Genomic DNA, 27,349 nt, shown 5'->3' with positions numbered 1-27,349 from the left:
TTAAAAGTAGAGATGTAGATGTGGCTTAAGAGAAGTGCACATATTATAGTCTGGCCAAAAGAAATAAAGCTGCTGGGGTGGGCAGGTGTATGTTATTGCTCCTGAGGTAACACGGACCACAGCAATTGTAATTTGTACTCCAGTCAGTTTTGTAATGAATTAGCAGGTGGGACCAATCTTCCTTCGTTCCTCCTGATGTAAGTCTAGCATGATTTCTTTTCAATCTTCAGTCTTTTCCAACCTTGTCTTTTTTTTTTTTTCTCCTTTTTTGACTTCATTTTTTCCTTGTTTAAACATTCTTGATTGTACGTCTTACCACTACTGTGGTTCTTAGCAGGTCTCATTGGCATGTACAAACACCAGTAGTCCTCCTTCATGTGCTGTGGAAGTGCTAGGGTTGCTTTTTCCTTTTAGGAAGGTTCTTCCCAATTCTGTGAAACCTTCATGGTCACATTTAGGTTCTGATGCCACTTGGGGGGACTCCTGTCCTTGAGGACCCTTGAGAGCCTTGGAAAACCACAGTTTCTTACTCACTGGGAGTAGATTATGGCAAGTCCTTGCATCAAATGTTCCTTAAGATTGCTCCTTTCTCCTACTCACCGAGTCAGATGCATCATGGCCTACCTTATACCGAACCTATTTTCTTACCCTGGGATATGACTAAGTCTAGTCTTGGTGTCACTGAAATTGGTGGCAGAAGATGCATGCTTTCTAGGCAATGTGTGGTCTCCTTCATTAGAAATAATGGTGAATCTCAAACAGAGGAATTAAAATGTTTAGCTATTCAGTATTCATTTGAACCGAACTTCAGTAGGACTGTATCAACACAAACTGATAGGATTTTCCTTAAAATTGAGTCTTTAAGCTTTGTTCTTAACAAAAGACCTGGACTTAACATTTTGACTGGACCCTGGATCTAGATGCAAATAATCACCTCTTACCTTTGGTCAGAAAGAACCTATTTTACTGGTTAAAGTAGACATTGTCTGCTGTAGGTCTCAAAGCCTTTGGCCTAGACTGGTGTTAAGGAATTATTTGACCATAGCAGCCCAATCTAGTGTTGCTGCACATAATTTGTCAGATAAATTGCTTTTGTTCCTGTGTGGAAATCCACAAGTCTACTTCTACTTCATATGCAGGAGGGTCTTTTGAAGCATCAGTTTAACCATAGGAAGGTCAATCACTGTAAAGAACGTTAGCAATCTTTTTATTGTGAAAGCTTCATTTATATTATTCATAGGCTAGAAATCTGAAAACATGCTGAAAATGTTTTTTCATTTCTTAGCAGTAATATTCAGAAGTACCATTAGATTCAGCTTATTTAGAAAAGCAGGTTCCTCTAGTTACAAAATATAGTTTTGAGGGTTATCTTACCATTTAACACCACTATGTAGCAAACCAATAACAAGAATGTCTGAGCATGTAATGGCTGAAATCCTAAATCTTCAGTCTTACCATATGCTTCCCTATTGACAGTACCTTTGGAAGAAGCATTGAAAACCTAATTCTCAGGTAAGACTGGGTAAATCCTTGGTTAGCACTTACAGAAACAGTTAAGTTTATGAAAAACATACTTCCAGTCCTATTCTTAACTACTTTTTTTTCTCCTTTACTGCAGCCCAGAAGATGGTGAAATTCATCCTGAAATCTGTAGACTATACATCCAGTTGCAGTGTTGCTTAGAAATGTACACAACAGAAATGCTGAAGTCCATATGTCTGCTAGGATCACTGCAGTTTCATCGGAAAGGTATTGAATTGCACAAATATACAGACACTCGTTTTAAAAAATTACAGTCTTTGGGGCAGGCACTGGTATTCATGAAAGACAAAGCACTGTGCTGGTTTTGGCTGCGATAGATTTACTTTTCTTCATAGTAGCTAGTATGGGGCTATGTTTTGTGTTTGTGCTGAAAACAGTGCTGATAATACGGAGATGTTTCTGTCACTGCTGATCAGTGCTTACACAGAGCCAGGGCCTTTTCTGCTTCTCCCACCACCCCACCAGCGAGCAGGCTGGGGGTGCACAAGAAGCTGGGAGGGGACACAGCCAGGACAGCTGACCCCAACTGACCACAGGGCTGTTCCATACCATATGATGTCATGCTCAGCATTTAAAGCTGGGAGAAGAAGGAAGGGAGGGACTTGGGAGTGATGGCATTTTTCTTCCCAAATAACTGTTACAGGTGATGGAGCCCGGCTTTCCTGGAGGTGGGTGAACCCCTGCCTGCCGATGGGGAATGGTGAATGAATTCCTTACTTTGCTTGCCCACGCAGCTTTTACTTTACTTGTTAAACTGTCTTTATCTCAACCCATGAGTTTTCCTACTTTTACCCTTCTGATTCTCTCCCTCATCCCAACCGGGGGGAAGTGACCAAGGAGCTGTGTGGGGCTTAGTTGCCAGCCACAATTAACCACAGCAAGCACCAAACTGTAAAATGAACTATACCACTGAAGCTTTTCAGCTACTGAAGAAAAGCTGTATTTCTGTTTCATTATCATCATTCTTACAGAGGTATATCATATCAGGTACATATCACTAATGTCCTGACAGTTTAGAAGTCTGAGTTTTTAAAAGAGTGGTCCCAAACGTTTTAGTTGTCATTAGTCAGACTGGTGGGCAAACTATCTTAGTCATTTTATTAGAGGTATTTGTTGGGTATGATATTTGAGGGAAGGTGTTTTGTGGAGCAATATGGTATGGGTTTAGTACTAAATTGATCCCTTACTACCCAGCAATGCCAGCTTATAGCATAAGACAGATAAATACAGCTAAAATCAGCCCACCTTTATAAAACTAGATGCTAGATTCAGAACTAATATCTACCTCATACAGTATTTTTACACACAAAGGAGATGTCCTTGCTTTAGTGAAAATGCATCTTTCTAATGATTATATATATGATTAGCCACCTACTGAAAGGAAGATGTAGAAATGCAGATAATTTACTAAATAGGGGCATTGTAACCTCTGTTACTCAGTGGTGGCATACACTGATTGGAACTATATCTGTGCTGATTCTAACTACTTTTTCCCCAGATAATATCTCAGCAGAATATACTAGTTAAAGACAAGACAAAGTTCTGTAGTGAACTGTGATGATGATTTTGTAATGAACCTTACGTACTTCCTGTCATGTTGAAAGATCCCATAATGTTTTTTTCACATCTAGCTATAGGATACAGCTAAAGCCACTGGTATTTTTGATATGAAGTTAAGAACTGGAGCTTTTTAACTGCTCAACTGAGCTTCTCAGTGATTTTCTCAAGTTGGAAAGAAATCTATAAAATAGGAAGAGACAGAAGTAACAGAGACATTGTATAACAAGATCCCAATAGCTGCTAAAATTAATCATAATTTTTTATTGTGCTACATTTCCTAGCATTGGCTACAGTTGTCAAACCACTATCTGTAATTGCAGAAAAGAAAGTAGCCTGAAGTGACCTGAGTAACCCTGATATGTCTTCTTTCTCCTTTTTACCTCTGGATGGAGACTACATTAATAACTTAAACTAAACACCAACTAGATGTCTAAACTTGAATAAGATGAATTACAGCATTACACTATGGGCCAGCTTAGTTCCTATCTGGCAGTACTTTTGATATACACTGGTTCATCATCTTACCATAGAAGAAGTCATAGTAGCTGTTCTGCCATTGCTAAATAGAGTAATTTTTGGCCTATATCCATATAGAGACTTGGCTCCAAGTTTTTCTGACATTCTTTGAAAAAAAATCATAATAGGCAAAAATTCTATAATCACAGAGATTCAAATATTTTTAATTTTGGAACTGAACCAATAGAACATTGCTCTTGTATATTAAATACTTGGTATTTACAACACCTAGAAGTATTGTAAAAGCATCATGCAACAAGGGAAATTCCAGTTATGTGTTAAATATTTTTTCACAGTGAAGGTAGTCATATACTAGAATAGGCACCCAAAGAGGCTGTGTAATCTCCATCCTTGGAGATACTGGTAACACTAAGAGCCTTGAGCAATCTGATGCAAGTTGGCCATGCTATCACTAGGGTATTAGACTAGGTGACCTTGAAACGTAGTTATTCTGTGTTCTGCCAAAACATATTATTTTCCAAGGAGTAGAATGAACCCATACCTTTCTTTAATTCCTTTACTTAGGGCAAATGGAACTGCAGTGTAGGCAAAATGCAGAAATTTATCTCTAGGAATGAAAGGAATGATAATTTCACCATTATAAAATATATGGTGTTGCTGTTCATATATAGCTTTTTTATTTTTTCACCTGTCTAGTTTTTCACCAAGTGACCATATTAAAAAAATATTCTTTTCCTTGTGTATGAAGAGTACTACCCTTAGAAAATTTGCTTAATTCATAAATTATTGTGTATGATGTTCTTCCTGTGTCTTAAAGCTCATTTTTGAAGGTATTTTCCATTTGGATGTAATATTTTCCATTTTCTAATCCTCTTACCTGTTGGGTAAGTGGTTTGTTAGTTTTTTAAATCTTCCATGAGATTTCACCTATTTATGTTTTCACTTGGGAGCCAGCAGAGATTCAGGTAGAATGACATGCAGGCTGTTCTCAGCAACTTGCAGCTAATAGATAGTAACGTGGATACTGGTATCTTGACCAGACATATTGAACCATACTATAGAACTGATAAAGTTAAGGCAGTGGACTGATGCTGATGCTCTTTTCCCGAGAGAAACTCAGCCAGTGCTCCCTGAAATGCTACACGATGATCTGAAGGGCTGGGCTTTGAATATTTTCACTTTCACATCACTGATCTTCTCATATTTTCTTATCTTTCTGTTCTACTGAACAAACATTCCTATATATACTGTATAGTATATATCAAGCTTCCTGTACAGAAAGGCCTTGCACATTTACAGTGGTTTAGATTAATTTACTGCTGTCATACAACCTCTGCTAGAAAAGTCTGATAGTTTTATTTCTTTGAGATATAACAGTCATAGCGGGGCCAAAAGCCATTAATATTTCCAGCTGTGTTATGCAGTAAGTAAACAGAGGTAAGTGCTCTCTAATAAATTTTTTCTAAGACACATACACCACAAAAACCCAATGCTGAAAATATGTTATGATTGCAAAGTTCAACATTCAGAAAGTTTGCAGAGAACACAGTGAAATGTGCTCAAGTAGCTTTAATTCAAGCTTTTTGTAGTTACCAAGACTTTTGTTACCTAATCATGTATTTTATTACTTTTTCCACAATCCCAAGAGTCTAGCTAACTAACTTGGCTAACTAATTTGGCAACATTTACTTGTGCATACATCTTTCTTTTATCCTAATTGTTCAGTGTCATGTATTTATTGCACACAGTTCTGTGCTAAAGGCAAAATCCTTCTCTTCCTCAGACCTTTCTCAGTAACTCATACACTGATGGGAGTGTCTTCAGAACAGCCTTGAGTAGTGAGGTAGTAGCAATTTTTCCCATTGTAAGGAAGGAACAAAGAGAGATTAGGATTGCTAATTTAGAATCTGAGATTGCAGTGCTGTGTGTTCATAGAATAATTTTTCAGTAGCAGCTGAGCACGAAGAGTCTCTGGGTTGAGCAACCAGACAATTAGAAATACTTTGTCAGTAACTATTTTGAGGTTCTGAGTTTAAACAACTTGGATAGGATCCCATGAGAACTTTGGGTACATATAGAGTCCATTTTTCAGAGTAGCACTCTGAGAAACTCTCCTGTCTCTTCCTGCAGTCCCTAATATGATGGTTTTAAGGATCTTGCTGTCCCTTTTGACATAGCAAATACCTGCTGGAGATAACTACAGCAAAGACCTATTGGGGGGTGGGGAGTGGCAGATACGGGAAATGGTAGCTCATGTCCCAGCTCTTCCAGACAATCTTCTGAAACTTCTCACTGCATTTGTTCACCTAGTTTTCTTCTGCATCATTATCACACTCTGGCAGAACTTCACTAAATAGAATCATCTTAGACTTTGTCAAGCAACAGATGGGCCTGCAGCTTCTTTCATAATTTTGGTTTTGCTTTTATTTGTTCCCCTGCATCATTTGAATTACATAGCTTTGTGCCTTGGGGAGCACTGTCACAGTTCTTAAACCTAGTAATACTTACTAAAATTTGAATTAAGAGTTTCATGGAAAGTAAGATACTCCGAAGGAGCTTAGGTACCCCTCTGAAGTGTTTACAAAATTCAGCTCCAATTCCTTTAAATGTTATATGTCTACTTTATTGCCATTGCATGTTCCCAACATTGACTATTCTTTGGATTAAATAATCAAAATGTGGCTTAGCTAGCAAAGTCTTAGAGGAAGTAGTTGGCATAATTTCTGTCCATGGAAGCTGCTGAATGTGATTATGCTTTTTCCAGATTAATACAGAGGTTGTCAAGGTCCCACACTGAGAAAACTTAGAACTACCTCAGAGTTCTTAAGTACACTTCAGCATACATTGCTGTATTCAGCCACAAATATTTTGGGGTCAAAGGTTTTCACTGATACCTTATAAAGAACTTCATTGCATTTTTAGTATGTAAACATAACAGATAAAAGAGCTTTGCGGATTCGTGTTTCCACAATAATGACATATTCCTTTCATTGTTAGAAACTGTAAAATATTATTATTATAATTGGATCATTATGGCATGTCACTGTGAAAGTGTACATTATGGAAATCTAATGTCTATAAATGTTTATATAGAAACTATTCATTTCTTAGGATGCTTTACAGATACAATTGACTTGTTTGGTTATATCAATACATATATTAGAAAATGTCTTAAAAAACCCTAAACTGGAGATTGCCATCATTCTATTAGCTAGCTATGCACAAGGCACTCATTGTAGTAGTTAAGGGAATAAGCCCATATAACAATTCAAAGGCAAGAGGGGACAGTTAAAATTAGCTGGAGGTGTTTTCCAGAGCTGAAAACATGCTGTAAAATTAGTTAAAGCTACCTTGTCAGAGAAGGACAAGGTTTGAAACTGGTTGTCATTTAGGCTGAGTTTGAACAAAATAAGTCACTGCTCACCGTAGTTATAAGATATCATTATTATGGTCCAGAATCAGTTCAACCTGTTATATTGTTTGTAACTTGCTGAAAAAAACCGTACACACATGGAGAGGTAATTCCTGCTGCCAGTTATTTGCACATAGCTCTAGTCATTTTAGTAGAATTTGAATATCTATGGGAAAAAATGAGTCCAGGATACATTAGATTCCGAGAATGTTACAGTTTCTTGGCCTCAGAGTGTTTTCTTTTTTTCTGTGTGTTTTTTCTTAATGTTTATACTTTAATAATTTCTCAGAACAAGATGCCAAAATACTTTAAACACCTTATAACCTATATATGTTTATTCTTACCATAAGCCTATTTGGAAGCCTTGAAGAAAAAATCACAGTTCCGTTACTGTAATTGTGATGGGTGGTCCCCATGTGGACTTAAATAAATGTAGCTGAGGGGCAGAATCATACCAGCTGAATACTTAAGTAAGAAAGGGAGAATTGAGTCTTATGGGAAAATCATTAGGCTTTGTGATGTAAATTCAGACTGAACTCATTCCTGCATTGTTGGCACATCAGAATGATACCAAATCACAGATAACAGTGTATCATGTGCCATATGAGAGGTTCAGAGCATAACTGCTGTTTTTCCAATATGTTTTGGCGATAACATGTATTTCCCTAAAATAGTGTGTAAGAGCCTGTGATAGCTTATATTGGAGATTACAAAAATAGACCCTACATTCAATAAGGAATTTTTGTTTTATTTGACTTTGTTTAAATTACATGCTATTCAGAATTTTGAAGCAGAAAGGCAGGATTGTTTAATGGATGTACTACAATCTCAATTCTATTTAAAGACTGGAAGATGTGTGTAATCACTTACACATATTACCAAGAGGGATAAGATATGGGAGAGCAGAGAAGCACACAGGTGTGGAGAAACAAGCATTGAAAAAATCCGGAGAACCACCCATTGTCATGTGGACACCGTGAAGAGGCCAAACTAAATAGAACAAAAACAGGCATGGAAGGAGGAAAACAATTTATATCACAGAGTGGTTGCTCCTGTTGCATTTTCCTTAATATATTTCCAGTGAGACAGTCTATGAGTTCTGAAGGTCCCAAGCATAAGTCAGGAATGTTGATCAGGCTGTTAGCCGTATTTGCCACATCTCTTTTTTACTTTCTGCACAATTCTTTCCTACTCCCCTTCTTATGTTCTCCTTTTCATTTACCTGAGCTGTGATCTATAGCTGTGCATTTATCCTTAATTGCCAAGTTAGAATCTGATGCAAATGCTGCCTTCTTTTTGAGAGAGGGCTTCTCTCAGCTTTGTTAATTCTGTTACTACCCCTCAAAGATGTTTTCAATTCATCTGCAGTGAAATCTGACTAGCTCTGAGGCACCTATAATAGATGGTTTTTTCATTGTGTTCTCTGCGAAGTAGGTGATTACTAAAAGTAGGCGCATAGGTAGCACAACTGAAGCAAACACAGAGCCACAGAAACAGTAAGGAGCACAACAGGTGAGACACAAAAAGCGTAGTGGTCACAGATGATGTATGTAACCTTACTGAACTGACAATTTTCTGCCCTTATATTTATCCTCACTCAAGCTTGATCTTCAGCATTATTTAATTAAATTAATTTCATACCAAAGGCATTTTCTGCTCCTTTAAATAAAAAATATATGATGATTTATAGCATATAGCATAGGCTAGAAGACAGTACTCTGTCTAGTCAACTGGCAAGAACAGCAAGTGTATGTGGATACTTCGGACAACACTGCATGCATGATCAAACTCCAACTGAAATTAATGAAAGTCTGTGAGTAAGTTGAAAGTAAATTTTAGGGTTCATATCCCTACTTTAAGAATGTGTGATACAAAAGCTACCCGTTACTGCCACTACAGGATGAGAAGATTAAAAGCTTGTTTCCCTACATGCTATACCATGTAGAAATGTTAAGTCTGAGTCATATACATTAGTCAGGCAAAGCCTTTATGACTAGGTGATTCTTTAAACAGTTTTCCGAGTGATTGGAGCAGATGCTCTGAAATTCAAGAAAGGCTTCATGAATTGTTCATATACAACAGGAATTACTGGTAAAGAACTCTTCTGTTGAAATCTGCACCATTCATTCTGCTAAAATCTGCAAGACCTTGCCTTTGTGCTAACAAAAGAACATTAAGCCTCAGTGCTTCTGCTTTCAAGTTGCAAAAAAGAACCTTTACTGTTATTTCATCTAGCATTTTTATTGTTTCCATTGAAACACCTTTCACATCCCTGAAGGATGCATCTATAGACAGGGTTGTTCTTGACAGCATGTCACCGAAGGTCAGGTCAGAGTTCCAACATAACAGTTCAAAATAATGGGAGAATTAACTAATACCTAGTCCAGCAGTAACACCTTCAGATATTAGTTGCAAATTAGATCGTTTCCCTGGGGCAACCTCTTTTACAAAGAAGTGGTCTTTGAGATATATTGGTAACAGTATGTGTGTTGTGTGCTTTTTGTAATGGAAGAAGTAATAAATAATGAAACTTACAGAAATTAACAATTAAAATTGAACAATATGAGCTGCCTTCAAATAACAGCATAAGCTGCAGTTAAGAACTAGAAAAATTAAAAGTTATACCTACAAGGTGCTACTGAGTAAAAACATATAATCTAGAAAGTAGGTTTAGGCTGCTGTTCCACAAGCAATTGAGTTAGCATAATAGCTGTTACCACCAGAAAGATCTCGGACCCTTCCTCTCTGTCTCCCCTTCCTTATCACGCCTTCACTTTCTTTCCCCCTTCCACTGATTCTGGCCACAGGATCCTCATCCTCCTGCGGCTCTTGCTCTCACACATGTAGGGTGCTTTGCTGACCTGACTTAAATCAATGCAACATCAGAAAACGTCACATTTTTACTTTTCCTTTTATTGGCCTAATCTTCTACCATTTGATGAGTTAAAGTGGCTCACAGAGATCTGGCAAAGCAGAATTTAGCAGTGGGTGCCAAAGTAAGCAGCAGAGAAGGATGCTGAACATCATTCTTTTATAGATGACAAACTTGTTATGTCAGGTCATGCAACCTCTTGGGATCATAGATGACTTAGCTGGGGGCAAAGCAAGGAAAAGGGCTTGCTACTGGCTCAAAGAGTAATGAAAACATTAAGAAAGTTATGTTTCTGTAGTGTAAGTAATGTCTAGTTTGGCATTCAGACAAGTAGCTAAGAATATGGGGTTTTTTTCAGGCAAAGAATAATTTACCAGAATACAATAGCTAGAGAATGTGCCCAAAAGGAGTTTCTTAAGATCCAGGAATTTTAAGACCTAGTTTAAAAAAAAAACACAGGGTTACAAGCCTGATAGTGGGATACTTTTATGTGTTGTGGAAAAGTAATATAGCATTGTTGACAGCCTTGGTCTCTAGTGTCCCAGAAAAATGGGCTAAGTGACCACTACTGTATTAGCTGTTCTTTGTCTTTCTGTTCTTTTGTCAAACCTTATAGGAACTACTCAGGTTCATCCCAATGTGAAAATTTTTCAAATTGCAAAAATTGTCAGATGAAAAAACATTTTGCTACTCACTCTTCATACCACTGGCTAAACATTGACCTTTTTTTCTCCATTTTTAGAAAGTTTGTTTCTTTCTGAGATTTTTCACTCCATTTCATAAGTCAGAAAGGGAAAAAAATTAACTTCTCAATAACGCATCTGGGATGCGCTCCAGTTTGAATTTTCTCATTTAAATTTATTTGGTGCCAGGACTGTACTTGTCACTACAGAAAAGGAATACTGTCAGACAGCTCCACAGGAGGTTTGCAAGGACACCAAAAAAATCCCACCAATACTTAACTCTTGCATGCTCTACTGTCATGGTCCACATCCTTTATTCCAGTTCTCTTCCTGACAAAAGCCCTGGCATATCTGTGAAGACCCCATTCAAGTCTGACACTGCACTCATTTCATATAGTGAGCATGAATTAAGCAAGTGTAAGCATGAAAATTCAGAATATAATGCATATTGGGTTGTGGTAGTGGCAGCTATGTAGCACTTTTAAAATCACCAAGTAAAGAACTGCACGTTTTGTGTTTTCCCTTAGTATTGCTGTAGTACTAGGAGGCATGGGTTGCGTGTTTGTTCAGCATCAGAGTTTTTGAAGTTGCTTTCAGAATGTATGCTGTAGTTTATTTGCTTCCTTTGTTCTGGTTTGCCCTCTCTGACTCTTATTTCATGTCACGTGTAAGCCACTGGAGTTTAACTGAAACCCTTCATAATACTCACTACGTAAAATTCTAAGGTCCACACATACTGTGTGGGAGTTCACTTAGTTTTGTTTGGTAAGAGTAACATATAGCAGCACTCTGATTAGCAGATCGGTGTGGTCTGCTGTCTTTCTGAACAGTTCTTATTCAGAGTTTGCATTCATCAGTCTCTTCATTTATACTGTGCAAGATCAAGATCAAAACATCAGTGATAGAATCTAAGTATAATTTTAATTGATAAATAATGGGAATGTATGTTTTGTTTAAATATTTTAAAGGAAAAGATCCTTGTGCTCCACCCAAGATCCTAGATACTAAAGTGGAGGAGAGTTCTGAAGTACCTATTTTAGAAGACACATCATCATCACCAACAGATATTCAACAGCATTTATGGCAGGTTTCCACAGATATTGAAAACACTGAAAGGTATGTGTAGCACTTCATCCCTAAATAAAACAAGCTTCTGTCTCAGGTTTATTTGGTCTTTTCCAATTAGACAGCCAGTGTGCTACTATAAAAGGTATTACCTTTACATTTACATAGGTTACATTTAACCTATCTGAGAACCACTTCTAAAAGAAGGACAAGAGAGAAGTGTCATTCTTAAGTAGGCTAATTACCAGAGGGTAATTGTCAAAAACAAAGGGTGGAAAACTTATTGTGCAGCGGGCCACATTCTCTAGAAGAGGCAGCTTTTGTCTACATTGATTGTTTCTGATTTTGTTCCTGAAATCTGCGGGCTGTCTGGTTCTGCATTCCTAAATTGAAGCATAGAATATAGTTCATTCACTTGTTTCTGCCTGTAGTTACAAATGTGGAAGCCTTAGGAGGGGAGGGGAACATCATCCACAGGTTTCTGAAGGTGGACTTCTCTTACCTCTTAACTGTGCAGTTGAAAGACTCCTTTATTAAGTTGAAAGTTCCCCTTGCTAAAATCTACTGCCCTTATTTTGGTATGCCTCATCTGATACATGGATGTAAACCAAATACTTGCCCAATAGATCTTGTATTTATTCCACCAGTATTTCAGCACATAAAGCTATACTGTGACCCATTCCCCATCAGTCTTCAACTGCTGTTCTATTGTATCTCTTTCAACTTTTGCTTCCACAGAGATATGAGGGAAAGTGAAAAACCTTTTAAGTAAACTCAGGGAGACTATGCCTTTACCACTGAAAAATCAAGGTAGGTTTTGTATTTTCTTCATGTAAGGAAAATTAGATAATTAAGGTTTTCCTTCCATTCTGAAAATCTAGAGGTTTTTTTTTATGGAAGTTACAAAAAGGAAAATATAAGTGAAATCTCTTCCCTAGTGATTCATTAGACAGAATTTAGTATCTGAACTTTGGCCTCTCAAGGTTTCACATCAGGTATTCTGGACTTTTATAGATATAATGTCTATAGATAAAATAATAGACTTTTCCCTGGTGACATGAAGGCAGCAGCACAACTAATTCCTGTGTCAGGACGCTTGCTTTTTCAAAGGTAAGAAGGTGTAAATTGCACAGTCTATGATAGGGATCCTACTGAGCGATGGGGTTTGCTTTGCCCCTACAAGGCTTGTAGCTTCTGTGACATGACACTGACTCTATGCAGAGAAGATACGTGTCTTGAGTTTGCTAACAGCCTGCTTTTCCTGGCCAGTAGCCAGCTATAAGGCATCTCATACAAATGCACAGAGGGGTAGTATCTCCATCCTATGCATGTATTTAGCAATAGGCCTTCATTTTGTGGCCCAGCGACGTTAAATATTCTACATCTACAGGGACTCTCTTTTCTTCATGTAAACAGCATTAAAACAATATTTCCTTTTTGATTTTTTTCTTAATAATGTGTATTTCTTAAATGCTCTCTAGTCTTTGCACAGTGGCAGCTAAGTATGGCTGGTATGTCCTAGATCTTGTCCCAAGTAACTAAGTAGTCTAGCATTCATCATAATATCGTAAGAGATTAAGACAGAATGGATTAATTCATTACACAATTAACAGTTTATGGAAGGATGGCTTGATGGAAAACTATGAAAGGAGAAAGGGGATTGCTTATGGTACAGATGTGCCGTTGCAGAGACTGGAAAAATGCCATAAAGTCTGTGCCTAGCCTAGAAGGAAGAAGCATGATGTGGTGAAATAAGGAACAAAAAGACAAATTTGGAAGATATAAAGCATATAGATACTTGAATTCAGAACATAGATGTATTCAGTATCTATGTGTGCAGAATTTTTCTTTGCTGTCTGGTGTCTACGCTGCCCTTCAGCATTGGCCAGAAAATCACTGGTCACCTGTGCACCAGAATGGGAAGTATGTCAGCCAGAGTTTAAAAGCTCTGAGACATGCCCCAGGATCAGGTAATCATAAATGGTGTTTTGCAGCTCCAACAGACTCCAACTGTGATCATAGTTTATAGATGACCTCTGAGAATGGATGTCTCAGGAATGGACAGTCATAATCATCATTCATACAGCACTTCAAATTTTCAGAATGTTCCAAGACCTTTAATTAGTTAAAGCTAAATAACATTATATAGAACAAACAAACATCATTATAGGTAATTAATATGGTCTGGACTGTAATTTTGACATGTATTTGAATTACAGGCACTGTTTAAGAGAATGATTATGAGGTGAATGAATGCCATTGAATAAGCTGATCTTTACAAGACCTGATCCTGCTTTCAGCAAATGAATGACTGTTTTGCTGTTGATTTCAGGAACAGCTGGCACAGAGTTAAGATTGCAAGTCCACAAAAGCTTTACATAATGTTACTGACTGCTCACAGACCTGATTTTTGTATGGAATTCTCTTAAGTGACAGCAGGAGTTACTATGCTAGGAAATTTAGTTGATGTGGTTTGTAAGCTTGAGTCACAGTGTTAAATGGTCTCTTATGTATGTTCTTATAGTTAAGTATTTGTATTACAGTAGTGTTTAGAACCTACAATCAAAACTAGGCCTCTGATGTAACCAGAATAGGAACATAATGAGGCATAGCTCCTGGCCTGAAACCATGCCTGAAGATGGCTCAAATTCAAAGTGAATTCTAAAGATTTTGCAAGGTAGCTTGCTGATAGTGCCTGAGGTAACATAAGTATAGACACTAATATACATGTTTTGTAGGAATTTTAAAAGTTTTTATATGAAATGCAGAAGGCTAACCAGAAACAGGATGAGCATATTGTGCTAACTTTCCCAGACAAGTGCTTTTTCTCTTGATGTTCCAAGATGTTCCAGTGTTGCAGTTTTAAATGGAAAATCTCCCTAATGTGCACAGACAGCCACCCAATAACATCTGGGTGTCTTTTGGTTTGTTTTTTTAATGTTTAAATTAAGCCAGAATTTAACCTTAGGATCACTATTCCCAAACTTGTGTATCTACAAGTTCTCAAGCTACTTATGTTTAGGTTTCTTTGGGACCCTAACATTATTCATCCATGCAAGAATATTGTGGCTTAGGTGTCCCAGTACTGGAGGTGTCATTTCATTTAGATTTCATCATGAAACTGGTATTCTTCCTGCCAAAATTTCTATTACCTTATCATGGAGATCCTGATAATTAGCATTGTAAGACTCTTCTATACAAAATTCAGGTTATTATTTGCTCTAGGAGAAGGCTGAGGTAGTCAATGACTTTTTTGCCCCGCTCTTCACCTGCAAGTGCTCCAGCCATACCACCCAAGTTGCAGAAGGCAAAGACAGGGACTGGGTAATGAAGAACCACACACTGCAGGAGAAGATAAGGTTCGAGACCATCTGAGGAACGTGAAGGTGCACAAGTCCATGAGACCTGATAAGATGCATCCACTGGTCCTGAGGGAACTGGCAAGTGAAGTGGCTACGCCACTATCCATCATATCTGAGAAGCTGTGGAAGTCCATTGAAGTTCCCACAGATTGGAAAAGTGGACACATTAACCCCCATTTTTAAAAAGCGAAATAAGGAAGCCTCGGGAAACTACAAGCCAGTCAGTCTCATTTCATGCCTAGGAAGAGCATGGAACAGATCTTCCTGGCAACTATGCTGAGGCACATGGGAAATAAGGAGGTAATTGGTGACAGCCAACATGGCATCACTAAGGGCAAGATGTGTCTAACAAATTTGGTGGCCTTCTATGACAGGGTTACAGCATTGATGGATGAGGGAAAAGTGACGGACATCATCTACCTGGACTTGTGCAAAGCTATCTCGCATAACATCCTTGTCTCTAAACCAGAGAGACATGGTTGGGCAGACCACTCACTCAATAAGGAATTGGCTGGATGGTCACACTCAAAGAGTTGTGGTCAATGGCTCAATGTCCCAAGTGTTGACTGGTGATGAGTGCTGTTCCTCAGGGATCCTTACTGGGACTAGTACTGTTCAGTATCTGTCAGCGACATGTGCAGTGGGATTGAGTGCACCCCCCAAAAGTTTGCCAACACCACCAAGCTGTGCAGTGTGGTCAACATGCTGGAGGGAAGGGATGCCATCCAGAGGGACCTTGAAGGGCTTGAGAGGTGGGCCCAAGTGAACCTCATGAAGTTCAACAACGCCAAGTGCAACGTCTTGCGCCTGGATTGGGGCAAATCCCAGAAACAATACAGTCTGGGTGGAGAATGGACTCAGAGCCACCCTGAGGAGAAGGATCATGTTGGGCGCTGTTGGTGGACAAAATACTCAACATGACCTGACAATGTGCACTTGCAGCCCAGAAAGCCAACTCTATCCTAGGCTGCATCAAAAGAAGCGTGGCTTTGATCACAATCAAGGGAGGTGATTCTCCCCTCTACTCCACTCTGGTGAGACCCCACCTGGAGTACTGCATTCAGTTCTGGAGCCCCCAGCAAAAAAAGGACATGAACCTGTTGGAGCTAGTCCAGAGGAGGGCTGCAAAGTTATCAGGGGGCTGCAGCAGCTCTCCTGTGAAGAAAAGCTGAGACAGCTGGGATTGTTCAGCCTGGAGAAGAGAAGGCTCCAGGGAGACCTTATAGCTGCCTTCCAGTACCTAAAGGGGGCCTACAGGAAAGCTGGAGAGGGACTTTTTCCAATGGCATGTAGTGACAGGACAAGGGGTGCTGGTTTTAAACCAAAAGGGGGTAGATTTAGATTAGATAGAAGGAAGAAATTCTTTACTGTGATGGTGATAAGACACTGGAAGAGTTTGCCCAGAGAAGTGGATGCCCTCTCCCTGGAAGTATTCAAGGCCACATTGGATGTGGCTCTGAGCAACCTGGTCTACTGGAAGGTGTCCCTGCCCATGGAAGGGGGGTTGGAACTAGATCTTTAAGGTCCCTTTCAACCCACACCATTCCATGATTCTCTGCATAGAACAATGGGATCTATTATTTAATCAAGCAGGTGCTTTTAGGACACATAAATTATATAAACTGTTTTGTATGCATACATGCTTGTATTAAAATGTGGGTTTTTTCATCACAGATGATAGCAGCCTCCTAAACTTGACACCGTATCCATTGGTAAGAAGACGGAAGCGAAGATTCTTTGGACTGTGTTGTCTTGTCTCAAGTTAGAAGATTAATCACAGAAGCACCAGGAAAATCATAACTTTGATTAAATCACTATTATTTGACCACTGAAAAGATGAACGTTGCTATTCTTGATTATAAAGTACATTTTCTACACTAGCCTATTCCTTTTTCTCTTCTGCTCCATCCCCCTTTTCCGAATAAGGGTTTTAATAGTTTAAAGTTGCGGTGGTCAAAAACCAGCTGTGGAATAGATCTAGCATAACTAAGAATGTTTTTAAAACTTTTTAAAGTATGTTTTGCATGCTTACTTTTAACCACTTGGAGAAAAGACACATGAATTATGGTTAATTGATAATTTTGAAGTTTTTTTTATTGTTTGAACTGCAGCTAAAAGTTCGTGCATAGTACAGTACTCTTACTAGTATCATAGTAAATAACTTGGATCATATTCTAACAGTCTTTAAGCACAGAAAACTATTTAACAGCAAAAGTATTAAAGTTCTAAAACATTTAAACAATATTGTAACAGAATTTGCACAAAATCTCCAGTTGCTTTTTGTGCTCTCATTCATATTTAGTCTTCCACTATATCTCAATTTAAAAGCTTCATAGAAAAATATCTTAATTTATGATACACAAACCATATATGAAAATACTTAGAACTTGTAAATACAGAGGAATCATAATATCTACATACTGTACAATGCATAGAAGCAACAGATTTCCTTTTAAGCAGATAGTATCTCTACAAGCTTTTTGGAAAAATAAAGAATTTATTAAAAGAAGGTGTATTAAAATAAACAATGTAAAACACAACACCAACCCATTTTGTTTCCAGTACAATTCAAAGCATGCTGTCTGCATATCACTAAGTATTAACTCTTATAGGGCATGCCAGAATTATCTGAGACTGTAAGATATTAAAAGTTTTACATTGTTAATAAAGTTTTTTATTTAAATTAAATGTCTTGTTTCTAGTTGTATTGCTGGAATATGTCTCTTTTTTTCTGATTTTTTTTCTGAATAGTACGCAAGGTTTTGATAATTTTTCCATTTCAAGGAGCTTGTTTAAAAAGATAAAAAATCAGGATGAATATATAAATGCTAAAATGGCAGCTAGTAGCAGCAGTAGATATGAATGAGTCAGACTCACGGTACTGATCATTTCAGGATGATAGGCAAGACACCAGAACTAAACTCGTGCTAGACTGCAACACTATGAAATCCATAACCATCTGTAACTGCTGTAGAGAGCAGGTCACCATACCCTTGTAGTCAGTAATAAATGAGGAAGGTGACGAGCCCTTCTGCCATTCCACCATGATGCAGCATGTCAACAGGAACCAAATTCCCGTTTACTGCATAAGGGTTTAGTGGTGGGTGAAGGGGTGCTGTCGCATTGTCACAGAAAACACCCACACAGTTAAATTCTCTGTGGCTTTTTGATAGAATATTAGCATGCTCCCCAAAGCAGTTTGTTAGAGACTGCTATTCACTGAACTGTATCTGGCACCTACAAAGTTTGATCTGGCCGATTTTTCTGCCAGTTTTTCTCCCAGAATGCTGTTCCCTGAGAAAGGATGGAAACACTCGCATTGTCAGAAATATTAGTGTACTCTATAGCAAGGAATAAAAATTCAGATCTAATTCCCAGGAAGGGAAAGCAGGATTTTTTCTTGAAGAGCCATACCACTCCTGGTTTAGACATTTATGTAACTGAGTGTCCAGCATTTCTCTGGAAGGGTATTTTTCTTTTCACTCAGATAAAGCAGTGTTGTGTTTTTTTTCAGGTTGGACTGATCTGATCACATTTCATACTTCAGTCTCCCAGACAAAAAATACATTTTTGAATAATCAGGCCCCCAATAAATACTTCAAATGCAATGAGGACCAATAAATCTAAAATGCCTTCATTGAAACTGTGTTTCCATAAGCGAAATTAATTCCAGCTAAGGAATGCATGACTGAATTCTTTAATTAGCACAGAAAAAGGTAACTGCAATGCGTTTTAAGATTTCAGGTCACACAGTATTCTTCAGCATACATAGCATTTAATGTGGGGACATCCCTACACACTCACAAAGCTCTGTGCTTGTGAGCATGAATGCATTTTAAGAAGAATGGAACCAAAATCCACAGCAGGACTTTTTTTCAAAGTTAATTCTTTGACATTTTCCCCCCATCCCCCATGAACAATGTCCTCCTTAATCAAATCCTAGTTTTCTGTAATAAGTAGTTAAAGAATGTCCAAAAGATGGCAGCACTGACATGTTTTCAGTAGAAGTCTACAACAGACTGGCTCTACGAGTCCACTACGTTTTGCAATTGTTAAAACTTTGGAAAAACAACTCCTGATGCCTAATGGCTATTAAAAAATATTGTCTGGGGAGATTATCTGTAATTAGAGTTAACCAATTAATTCTGGTTCAGCGTAAGTTAAAAAGACAGACTGGTACTGTTTTATTAATGCTGTAGACATGAGTGCCAATAAAACAGTGCATGAATGCAAGGCTGAATATGCAGTGATGCTATGAGAGAGACAGGGAGAAAGAAAATTTCACACAAGCAAACTGTGATTCTTCTAAAATCTTATTATATTGGTACACACACAGAAAGTACTGTATCAGGTCAATGTGATGTCTTTTTTGAACAGCTGCTTTCAAAGGAAGATGGACAGATTAAGTAGTAAGCATGTCCAGTGCAGTACCTGCCCACATCATCAGACAGAAGTTAACATGCCAAGTTACATGACAGCTCCTACCTCTGTATTTTTACCACATCTATTGGAATGCAATATATGTGAGACAAATGTATACATGTCAATTAATATGCAAGGTTTTTACATCAGTCGTATCTCAGCACAATGAGTTCCACAACTTCAGCATATTCTGTGATGGAAACAGATTTACCTATGTTCTCGTTAACGTCCTTTTTGATTGCAGTGTTTTAAAATGTACCGTCATATGTACATCCTTGTACCTTTTGTTATTCTGGAAACTTTAGTTGTGTCTCTCCTTCCTGAACCAAAGACTACTAAAATTTCAGTCTTTACTCATTTTGAAACCTTGCCATACCTCTAATGAAATTTGCAGCTTCTCTCAAACCCCTTGCATTTATGATACCTTTTACTAGTCCTAATGGACACATGCTGTAATTCCCAGGCTTTATGGCCACTTAAGGAATATTCATGATCAAAGGTGAATGAAATGTCCTCCAGTTATCTTTTAATAGATAGTGGCCATGAACCAAGGCCTGGTAAGTATCTGAACTGAAGAGGTGTTAAGGGATAGATTGGCTTAGTTAGGAATGCAGAGGATTATCTTCCCCTAGAATTCAAAAAGAAACAAAAGAACCTTTTTAAGCCCCAGAACGTTGTGTAGGTTCATGAAAGATAAATGCCGATGATATTACTACCTTTTAGTTTAATGGAACAGTGAAATGTGGGACAGAAGTTAAAAAGTTAACACATCAAAATGGTATACAAATCACTTAGAGATGATTTAAAACCATTCTTTTATTTCTGTATTTTCAAGTATTACAAAATAAGACAAGCTGGCATTGATAAATGCCTGAATGCATGGAAGCAAACAGTTTAGGGAAAATACCAAGGAAAACAGTACTTGCTTTGTAAATCCTTAATGGGGTTTGAACATTTTAGTTAAAAATGTTATAGGTTAAAGGCACCAAAACTCTTTTGCAGGGTGAGAAACATGAAGCAAAATTTCTGTACCCACCAAATACGTTAGGTTCCCCCAACTCTTTTTTCATAAACTTTGTTCAGCTCTAGCTTTTCAGAACAAAACCAAGTTCTTTATAACCACCATTTGTTTCTGGTACCTTTCTTCTTTTCATGCATATTTAATGTCACAAAAAATACCTGTTTAAAAAGTTGGTTATATATGTACAGTGTAAAGTTTTCAGAGCAGAAGCAAAATGCCACTATATAGAAGTAGAGAGTAAATCCATATTGCAGGGTGCCTGTTAACTTACCCAATATGCAAAAGCTGGCATGCAAAATCTGCATGTTAACTTATGCAATAAATAAAAGATTGTTCCTGTGACTTATTAACTATTCATCCCATAGCAGGCATACTTGGGATGGGATACAACATAAATACATTATATTTTCAATATAAGGTAAATACATAACTATAAATTAAAGGACTTTCAAGAGTCTGAAGAGCTGTATAGACTGTGGTAAGGCTAAAACTGCTGTAGGAGATGTTTATTACATAGCCCAAAATTTATTTCCTTTGAAGCAGATATAAAGACTCTACAGATGTGAAGACAGAAAATCAGTGGGAGTATGGTAAACTAAATGAAAATGAAGAGACAAGAGAAATACTAAAAAAACACAACAACAAACTTAATGGAGCTTTTTGTTGAGCACTGTGGTGGGTTGACCTTGTCTGGATGCCAGGTGCTGACCAAGCTGCTATATCACTCCCCTTATCAACTTGACAGGGGAAGAAAAAATGACAAAAGGCCCATTGGCTGAGATAAGGACAGGGAGATAACAATTCAATTACATCATGGGCAAAACAGACTCCACTCAGGGAAATTAATTTGATTTATTGCAAATTAACAGCAGTGTAGGATAACAGGGAATAAGGAATAAGAAACAAGAAATCTAAAACCACCTTCCTCCACCTTCTTCCCAGGGTCAACTTTACTCCAAGTTTCTCTACCTACTCCACCTGTGTGGTGCAGGGGGGTCGGGAATGGGGGTTATGATCAGTTCATCACACTTTGTCACTGCCGCTCCTTCCTCTTCACACTCTTCCCCTGCTCCAGCTTGGAGTCCCTCCCATGGGAGACAGTCTGCCGTGAACTTCACCAACATGAGTCCTTCCCATGGGGCTGCAGTTCTTCATTAACTTCTCCAGCGTGGGTCCCTTCCACACGTGGCCCTTCAGGAACAGACTGCTCCAGTGTGGGTCCCCTGTCCCCTGCTGCAGGTTCTGCTAGAAAACCTGCTGCAGTGTTGGCCCCTCTCCATGAGATCACAGGTCCTGCCAGGAGCCTGCTGTAATGCGGGCTGTCCGCAGGGTCACAGCCTCCTTCAGGGCACATCCACCTGCTCCAGCATGGGGTACTTCATGGCCTGCAGGTGGATATCAGCTCCACTGTGGACCTCCCTGGTCTGCAGGGGCACAGCCTGGCTCACCATGGCCTTTGCCACAGGCTGCAGGGAAATCTGTACACCTGGAGCACTTCTTGCCCCTCCTTCTTCACTGACCTTGGTGTCTGCAGAGTTGTTGCTCTCGTGTAGTTGCACTTCTCTCTCCAGCTGCAGTTGCAAAGTAGTTTTTACCCTTTCTTAAACTTGACATCACAGAGTCACTACCACCGTTGTTGACGGGCTCAGCCTTGGCCAGCAGTGGGTCCATCTTGGAGTCAGTTTGCATCGGCTGTGTCCAGTACGGGGGCAGCTCCTGGCATCTTCTCACAGAAGCCACCTTCTAACCCTCCTGCTACCAAAACCTTGCCACATAAATGCAGTACAAGCACCCACATCATGCTTGTTTAAACCCTGGGGGTAATGTGTAAATATGCAAGCAAAGAAAATTCAACCTGTGTTGTGCAATGACACTATGTTGTGCACTAGTTTCTTCACACATGAACAAGCATCATGATCATAAAAGGGTCAGGGCTTTGAATTTAGTGAGAATATAATGGAGAAGTGGGCAACAGCAGGAAAAAAAAAGAAAAAGCTGTGAGGCCTTGATGAGATCCAAATAATTTTCATACTTTAAAGAAATAATGCTTCTACTTTCCCACTTTGCCAGCAACAAGCATTAGTCACCAAGAGGTAAATACTTTGATTTAGAAGTACCTAATGATGTTCTTCAAGGAAATTCTAAATACAACATATTTTTCATGCAAGGTATCTCTAGAAGTAGAACTATACTAGCTTTTGTATCAGTATTCTATAAATGCAGGTACAATTGAGTCTAAATTTATTTACATGTCATTTATGAGGGGGACATATATTCCAGAAACACTTCACAGAATTATTCATGACTGGAAGCATAAAATGTATAGATGCTTTTGAAACAGTACACAAAGTCTGTGTCAAGTGCATATTGGCTTAATAAAGCCCTAAGTAAATTTCAAAGTCTTGATAGGGTTTACACTGTAACTAGAACCAGTGTCAGGTAAATGTCACAGCATTAATTGGTATTAGTAGTTCACAGAATCATGGAATCATTGGTTTGGAAGGGACTTGCAGATCATCTAGTTCCAACCTCACTGCCATGGGCAGGAACACCTTCCACAAACATTTCATGAAAAACATTGTGCTAGTATAGAAGTGCCTATACATGGGCTCTTCAAATACGAAGCGTCGTGGAATCCCAGCTACAGACTGGGGAATAGCAAAGAGGAGAAGAAGCAGTTGAGGAATGTTGGACAAACTCTTCTGTTAACAGCCTGGGGTTACTCAGATGGCTTGAGAGAACAGTAGCATTCTTCAATTCTCAATGATAAAACAGTTTTATCACCAAAGTGATTTCGACTGATTTACTATAGTTGATAGAGCAAAAGCAGCTGATACGGAATCACTGACAGTTCTGTGCATGTCTACTTAAAATCCAATTCAGTTAATGGAAATAAACCATTGACTTCAAGGGCAGGTGAGTTGAAGCCTTTAAGAAAGCTAAGAACAAGCGACTGTTTTCAAAAGGAGTCAGTGAAACCTTAATTTGTCTCCTTTTTAAAAGCAATTAACCTGACTGTTCTTCCACAGGACTAAAGACAAAAATAGATGCGTTTCTCACAGCACTGAGTATTGCAGTGCCTAACTTAAGACCTTTGGCTCCCAAAGTAGAAATTGGAATCCTAGTAATAGGTCCTTAGGTGCCCTAGAAAATATGCTGAGCTTCAAAGCCTGAAGGCAGCATGAAACAGGAACTGAGCGGCTTAATCATATCACTCATAGTCATGGACAGAAGCAGAACATAAGACACATGGAAACTGATTTAATACCGCAGATTCAGGTGCCTGATCAGCGATCATTTTCAGAATTAAAGTTTTGGTCTGTGGCACCTAAATTTGCCTAAGACTCACTAAATTTTATTTTGGGTCTGCTCTGGACACCAAAGAATGGAGCAACTATTTTATGCTCTGATTTGGGACTCTTAGTCACTTCTAAATTAGAAATAATTTGCAAAGGAACTTTAAGCAGTGCTCAGCTCTGCCATTTGGTACCTGATTATCCATATCCCAGATGAGGTTGATAAGGGTATTACAAAAAATCCCTCCAGGAAGTGGCCTTTTAACCTGTATTGAGCTTAAGAATGGGGAAATGTAACTGCAACAGATTCTAAATCTTTGTCAAGTCCTAAGCAAGAATGTAGTATTAGCTTTTCCTGGTCATGACAGTGTGGCAGCACACTGAATTTTACTGAAGTATTTGATTACTTGACCAGGAGAAACAGCTTAACCCTTTAATATTGCAGGGATCCTGACTATTAGAAGGTAGAATATGCTGTTGATGTGTAAATTCATTACAAAAAGAATACCACCCAAATGTAACAGCTCGGTTTACCTGCATTAAAAAATAAAACATAATTTTGCCCTCTCTCTTAGTCCTAAAGCTTCTGAACTGAATAGAAGAAATATTCAAATTGGCATCACTCAATGATTTTTCAGGGTGGCTGTGAAACACAAACACTGCTCCCTTTCAGAGATAGAAAGAGGGATTAGCTAAAGGTTGGAACTAGGTGTTTGTAGACCCTCATCACCTAATCTTCCCTCCCATTCCAAGTGGCTTTTTCTAGCTGAGTCCTGAAAACCTCCCAAGATGGAAAATACCACAGCCTCCGTGGACAAACTGTCCTAGTACTGCTATACTTCCCTAGTGAACTATCAAATATGAAGGATTTCTAATGTGTCATCTCTCAAGAACAACATGTAATGTTAAATTTGCTATATTATTTCTCAATACTTTTAGCCTCATCAGTGTTCATGCAAAAAAATCTTACATGAATTCTCTTCTTTCAGTGCAAGTGCACGGTAATAGGCAGCCACAATATGAACATCACCCCCATACTTGTTAGTAAATTATACTATAATCCTTATTGCTCATTTCCCATGTTTCATTTCTGTGTTACAATTTAAGCATTGCTGTGATTGAAGGAAGGTCTTTCCATTTGACTGTCATACAGCTTCCACAAGAAGACAACAGGGTTTTAGAGATTTCAGAGGTATTTCTGTGTAAAGTTCCTACCAACTCGACGGTTTTTGGTAATTTCTAAGGAAGACTATCATCTGATTTCCTATAGATGAAACATTTTAACCCCTTCTACTAAAAAAGACTGCAGGAATCATGTCTGCTGATGACTTGTTCAAAATTTCTGTTCCTAGTGGAATCACAACATTTGATGTACATGCTGGTTGGTGTGGCAAAGAGCAGTCTTCTGCCATTTGAGTATTTCTGTGTTCCAAAACCCCAGGATTTTTATCATTCTCTATAAAGATTGTCTGTTCTAGCATTCTTTTCTTCTAATCAAGACAACCTTATTCCAGATACAGAATTCAGCTAGATATTTTGGTTTTAAAAAGGAACACACCAAAGACATGTAGTATACTGCATCATCCTTAGTATCTGGGATCAGATCTTATCTTGCATAGAATAGAAACAGTTCAAGTGTGATACTCTTCTTTTATCTAGCCCAGATCACATCACTATTCCACCATTTTTACACTTTCCTTGGATCACAGAAGGAATGAGAACAGATATATTATGAACCAACCTCACTGCCACCCTGGTACATCCTTTTAGACTGACACAGAATTCTGTTTTGTGTGAACCTGAAAAAGCTTTAAAATAAAAACTATTACAAATGCATTTTTGTGGAAGAGAAATATCCAAATAATAGTAGTGCAAATTATGACGAACAGTGAGTAGCAGAAACAATTGGTGAAATACTTTGTTTCAGCAATCACATTGCAGAACTCTTAGTAACACCAGATTTCTCTAGAACAAGCAAATGGACAAAATCTTGTATACTGTCAGGATCTGAACCTGTCTTCGGATACCTGAGGGACACATTCATTGCACTGAGAATCACCATGCCGCTCAGGCACAGCCAAGAGGAGGTTTGGCACCAGAACAGCAACCAGTTGCTCCACCGGCTTCCTTATAAAGAGGGACAGCACCCCCTAATCAACTATGACAGTAATATAAGTAACTTATGACAAGGAACTACTGGAGAGGGTCCAGCGGAGGGCTACAAAGATGGTGAGGGGGCTGGAGCATCTCCCTTCTGAGGAAAGGCTGAGGGACCTGGGCCTGCTTAGCCTGGGCAAGGCTGAGAGAGGATCTTATCAATGTTTACAAATATCTGAAGGATGAGAGTCAAGAGGATGGGGCCAGGCGCTTGTTAATGGTGCCCAGTAACAGGACAAGGGGACACGGGCACAAACCACAACACAGGAAGTTCCACCGTAATATAAGGCAAAAATTCTTTACTTTGAGGGTGACCGTGCCCTGGAACAGGCTGCCCAGAGTGTCCTGGAACAGGTGTGGAGTGTCCTGGAACAGGCAGTGGAGTCTCCTTCTCTGGAGACATTCAAAACCCACCTGGATGTGGGTTTTGAACCTGTGCAACCAGTTCTAGGTGAACCTGCTTTAGCAAGAGCTTGGACTAGGTGATCTCCAGAGGTCCTTTCCAACCCTGACCACCCCGTGACTCTGTGTGTGATTGCACCCTATGATAAAGCATAGGATCCTACAGCAAAGAAGCAGAACGCACAGATACAGAACAAACTTTCCCCCAGTCACAGCTTCCACGCGAATAAACCCGCCTCAGGATGAAGAGTAACCGAAGACCCAGTCGCACTTTCAGCGGGAAACACACCGAAAGGGCCTCAGCACCAGCACCTCCCCTGTCCCTGTGGCGGCCCGCGGGAGGCGGGAAGAGCTGGCGGGAGGGGCGGGCTGCAGCCGGCGGGGTCGGCGCTGCTGCCGCGGACCCTCGCCTCCCTCTCGGTGCCCGCCCGTTGCCGCTGCTTTTCCCTCCCTGCATTGGGTGTGCGTAAGCCTTTCACAACAGGGATGAGGCTGTAACAGACTTGGTGCGATTAGAGAAATGCAACAGGAACAGCTTTCCGTAGCGATTGAATTTAGGGGCCTTGGTGGGCTTGTGTGTTGCAAGACACGCAGAGGCTGCAAACAGCATGAACGCTGGCAAGCTCACTGCAGGCTGCAGAAGGCTGGGAGCTAGGACATGCTGTTAGTATATACCTATACGTTCTGCAGGCCATACTCTAGAGCCAGGTCGTTCAGCCACAGCCTGTACACGGAGATTACCTCTGCAACTTACCTAAGTGCTTCTTTGCAAGGCAGAATCACAGTGTTGCCTCTGGCCTAGCCGGGGGGAGGCCTCTTCACTGAAGCAGTTCACACAGGGCTGCTGGGGACTGCAGCACCATTGCATTGCTGCTGTTTGGGCTTTTTCTGTTTAGATTTAAAAACACCAGTGTAACATATCCAGAACTAGGTGTGGTGGTGTGTACCCAACCACACCTGTTGTTATCCTTCAAGCCCCCCACAAGGTGCCAAAAAACAACTGCTTGTGGTCACAGATCTCAGATGTGGAAACCATATGAGCTACTAGGAAGAAAATGAACTGTCCCAGGCAAAACCC

The 27,349-nt window shown here is 39.3% G+C and overlaps 1 protein-coding gene across 1 annotated transcript in view; it reads left to right on the top strand.

Annotated features, from left to right (window-relative positions):
- LOC119141585 (regulator of G protein signaling 7 binding protein) overlaps nucleotides 1-17,661 on the top strand; it is a 45,321-nt gene extending 27,660 nt beyond the window's left edge. Inside the window, 5 exon segments of the mRNA XM_037374044.1 lie at nucleotides 1,619-1,749; nucleotides 11,515-11,662; nucleotides 12,350-12,362; nucleotides 12,364-12,421; nucleotides 16,648-17,661. Of these exon segments, the coding sequence (XP_037229941.1) occupies nucleotides 1,619-1,749; nucleotides 11,515-11,662; nucleotides 12,350-12,362; nucleotides 12,364-12,421; nucleotides 16,648-16,739 (442 nt within the window). The 3' untranslated portion in view covers nucleotides 16,740-17,661.
- The last annotated feature ends 9,688 nt before the right edge of the window (nucleotides 17,662-27,349 follow it).

Source organism: Falco rusticolus, chromosome Z (assembly GCF_015220075.1).
Source record: "Falco rusticolus isolate bFalRus1 chromosome Z, bFalRus1.pri, whole genome shotgun sequence".
NCBI classification, from domain to species: domain Eukaryota; kingdom Metazoa; phylum Chordata; class Aves; order Falconiformes; family Falconidae; genus Falco; species Falco rusticolus.
This window is presented reverse-complemented; position numbering and strand designations above follow the sequence as displayed.